Consider the following 4,313-nt stretch of genomic DNA (forward strand, 5'->3'; position numbering starts at 1 on the left):
TCCCCCGGGGCCCGAGGGGAGGCACACCTTAAAAGGCACACCTTTTACCTTAATAGCTATCTATTGAGCTTGTTTGGGTTAAGATTTTCCTTTGAAAATGGCCTGAAAATTCACAAACCTTTTTGTGAAGTTTAATAACATGCTAAAACAGTTACCTACTGTTACATATTTTCCAGATATCTAGTTAAAGAAAGGTAAGCCAGGTGGAAGAATGCAATAGAAGCAAAGAAGCACTTACTGAAAAGTAACTAACAATTATTTTGGTGGCCCATATAACTCATACCTCCACTGACTGTAGATGATTGCTAACTATGCATCAAACATGCAACATGCCTACTCATACCTTGCCTACTTACACAATTATTGCTCCTTTCCCCCGCTACATCAAACCACAAATACAAGCTTTGTTCCTGAATTGTTTTAAGCTTAGAAACACATTTTCATCAGTCTGCCTTAACAGCATGCAGTTAGGAAAACCACTCACTATGAAAGACAAGTTTGACAGGCAAGCAGAAAGCAAGCTTTTGTAAACTGGAAGTTAGGAGTATGGTTAAAATATAGGTTTGCATTCACCTTCGGCAACCTCATCAAGTAGAACAGTAATCTTCTTGTCTTCTAACAAACGCTCCTTCAAGAACTTCATGAAAATCCCATTAGCCAAGCCAGAATGCTGAATTTCAAATGCTTCTGCTCCTTGGCATCTTTAAAACATGAGAAATATCAGAGCAAAGACAAAGCAAAATAACAATGAGTGGTAAGTAACAAGGCCTTCCTGCAGGTGTAAAGAATGCTATATAAAATAGGAACCTGAAGTATATGAAGGCTAGGTAGTATGTACAGCCACTATGGTCTTTGTGGGAAGGAAAGACATTAATAAAACCACTTCTATGAAGATCTTGGTCCACATCCTTCTCTGTCACTGTCTCCAAAAGGGTGCTAACTAAATGCAAGCCTATTCTATGCTGCGCAACAGTCCAAATTCCTTCTACATTTGGCCTGAACAGGTCCCTAGGTGACTAGATTTGGCTCATTGTGCATGCGCAGAATGAAACAATTACAGCAACACAGACCTCTAACTCCATCTATGTTCTGTTATAACCCAAATCTGTGATCAGAGAAAAAAAACCCATGTGGGATGGCTCTAACAGTGGTGCCCACCTTCTTCCATCCTTGATCACCTAGTGGCCTACCTACTTGCCCAGGACATAGGAGACTTGGGTTCAGTTTGCAGCCTAAGGGCAGTAGAATCCATATCTCTTGCTTTTCTGGACAGTACCCTAGCCCCCAGACCAGGGCCTAGGCAGGACTGACAGCATCCTCCACCCCTCCTGTTGAAGTTGGGGCCAAAAGTGAAAGATTCTTAGGGTGAGGATAACTCCAAGGAAGAGGGAACCACTCCTGTGAGGTGGGTACTGCCCCGAGATAGAGCAAGCCCTAGGTTCTGACCCCTGTTCCCTCTCAGCTGTGCGATGTACACAGCCACACAGGCACGCCCAGCAGTGCAGCATGAGTACACCTGTGCAGCTTAGCAGGAATGCTGGTTCTGACCTCTCCACCTGCCTCCAATGCTGCACTTTATCGAAAGACTATTTCATGGAGAATGGAAAAATGATTCTGCAGAGTGGAACAGGATCTGCACCTGGAAGTTTACTATGCTGCCCAATGAAAGACTGGGAGAACTATATGCCTCCCTGGGGATTATTCTCTTTAAGCAGACATGTATTTGGGACACACACACTGGGGGGGGGGAGACATTTTAATTAGAGCAGCTCTCAGAAGCCGCTCTAATTAAATCGCTTGCATCATCTCATGTATTCAGTGTCCCTCACTTAAAAATGGTGGCAGGGGTACTTTATCTAAAGCTTGTTCAATAAGCTGCAGTTAAGACACCCCTACTGCTAATAAGACTTGGTTTGACTTCACCTCAGGCCTGTGATTCAGCGTGTCTCACTCCACCTATTAGACATTTAGGGCACCTATACTTGCCGATGCTTACTCCAGTGCATGCTAATTAGCATGCATCGGAGCAGACTTGATTAAATGAGTCTGCTGGAGCATGCTAATTAGCACACTATAGCAGACTCGGCATCTTCAGTTACCTGTTGACAGCTTCTTATTTAATGCATGAAAAACACCATAGCTAGGTGTACCACCATGAAACTGCTAATCATGTAAATTTTAAATAACCTCTTAAGGTTTTTGAAAATACAGGAATGACTTTGTTCTTTGTGGTTGGTGAAGTAATAGATTGTGGCCACTCAAGATGCCAGACCTCATTTTATTTATTTAAATAATACACACACATACAAAACTGGTTTGATATATATTTCATTGTTAAGCATGTATAGAGTTTATTTGCAAATTAAGTTTCTTTTGCCATTGCCATTCAGTAAGAATGTGCAACAGGGCAGTTGGCATTTTTTCCTGTCCCCTCAGACATTGGGATCTTAGTTTTGCATGCTGGTGGCAGAGGTCTGATTAGAGTCAATGGATTGCTCTGGATCTCAATTGTTCAGTTCCCCTGTAATAGGCATCATGAGTGGCCAATCTATTGCACACATGCCACAGGTGGCATGGGCAGCCTCTTTGTGGCACACAGCAGATCAGGAAGGGGATTGGCCGCAGAGTGGCAGATAAGACAAGGAGCGGAAAGCAGAGCAGCAAGTCAGGCAGAGGAAGGGGAGAAGAGTGGCACTAGGGGAGAGGATTCAGGGCTAATATGTAGCACATCTGCCAAGAAGATTGCCCTTTCTGACTAATGTACATGTTCCTATAGTAAGTTTATACACTGGAAAGATACAGGGAATAACTAAAGAGTACTGAAAGAAGGGAACATTATAGGCTTGTAGAATGAGGCTTGCTAGCTTTTATGACAGCTTTTAATACCTTGGAATTATTAGAAACAAAATACAGGTAGTCCTGGAGTTAGTTATTAAAACAGCTTCAGGCAAGTGCCTCAACAAGTTAGGGAAATGGGCTGGACAGTTCACTGCTATTAAGGGCAATAGCTTGAATCTGGATGGCAGACATCAACTCATGCAATATGCATACGATAAACATTATGCTTCTAAATTTCCAAGCAATAATCAAGGACAATTTGAATACGGCAAGTAAAGCGTAACCACCATGCCTTTCCTCCCACCCCACTGCTCTGCTATTCTTATACTACAGGAAATAAGTTACAGGTGCTGTTAGTGTAAGAACATTTAAAAGGACCTCAGTAATTTCTTCTGGCTTTAAAAATTTATGGGGGGAAGGGGGGAAGGTTCCTTACGTTGCATATCCAAAAACAATATTAGCTGTAACCTTCAGGGCATCCAAGATCAGAATGGTATCATCATATTCATTTCTACAATGAGAAACAGACAAATGAGAAGGTGAAGCTGACAAAAAATAATAGCAACATAACTTCACAGTCATACAAGCTGATAACAGCGTACATTAGACATGCAGGGGTAATCATTTTACAACCTCTCAGAATGAAACCATTGACAGATACAGAATTAACTACATCAGCACTTTTATATAAACGATACCTTTAAATGAACAGTACTTAAAAGAGACCAGAGCCAAATGTTACACATCATCTCCTCGCAGGCACGTAATGTTAGCTGCTACTGAATTTGACTAAAAGCCTACCAAAAAGAGAGTCTTCGATTCCCAGTAAAACTGTCGGTCATTTCACCTAATGAAATATTCGTGGGTTCTCTTCAGAAACATAGTTCCAGCCAGGTTGAGATGTGAAAAATCAATCAAATATTTTGATGAATACTTTACACTTGGCCAGAGGAACGTGGAGTTTAATTGCGCCACTGGTATTTCATTTGCAAGGAAGGTTGATGGGCCATGTTCATTGCTTTAATGCTCACATGTGTTTCTAGCCTCCTCCCCATTCCAAAAGCAGAGCTGGTTCCTAGGTGGACCCACTTCTTTTTCCACCAGTGAACTTGTGGCTATAAAACAGCTAAGCTTAGAGCAGGGGGCGACAACCCCTGGCCCGTGTGCAGAGTGTGGCATGTGAGGCCATTTTGCTTGGCATGCCGCGGCCAGCCCCGGCTCCGGGAAGCTGCTGCCAGGGATGGAGCCTGGGCTACTCTGAGCAGGGCTTGTAGTGTCCCAGCTGCCTACTGGGGGCAGCCTGGGGTCCCAGCTGGCAGCAGCTCCCCAGAGCCGGGGCGGCTGCAGCCGGGAGGCTCCAAACAGCTGTGCTGGGCTCTGGCACCAGGTCCGCATCAGCGCGAGCAGGCGGTGGGGGCGGGACCTGAGGCAGCGCAGCCCTGGTCTCTCCCCCGCTCCCGGCTTGGAAGTGATGC

The 4,313-nt window shown here is 44.1% G+C and overlaps 1 protein-coding gene across 2 annotated transcripts in view; it reads right to left on the reverse strand.

Moving 5' to 3' along the window:
* Window positions 1–4,313, reverse strand: part of MALT1 (MALT1 paracaspase) — a 66,438-nt gene that overhangs the window by 8,553 nt on the left and 53,572 nt on the right. For both annotated transcript variants that reach the window (XM_019531739.1, XM_019531738.1), the window contains 2 exons: window positions 3,275–3,349; window positions 574–701 (listed from right to left, as the gene is read on the reverse strand). In XM_019531739.1, coding sequence (XP_019387284.1) covers window positions 574–701; window positions 3,275–3,349 — 203 coding nt within the window. The remainder of the gene's footprint in view (window positions 1–573; window positions 702–3,274; window positions 3,350–4,313) is intronic.

The sequence above is a fragment of the Crocodylus porosus genome, unplaced genomic scaffold, assembly GCF_001723895.1.
Source record: "Crocodylus porosus isolate Cpor-Errol unplaced genomic scaffold, CroPor_comp1, whole genome shotgun sequence".
Lineage (NCBI taxonomy): Eukaryota > Metazoa > Chordata > Crocodylia > Crocodylidae > Crocodylus > Crocodylus porosus.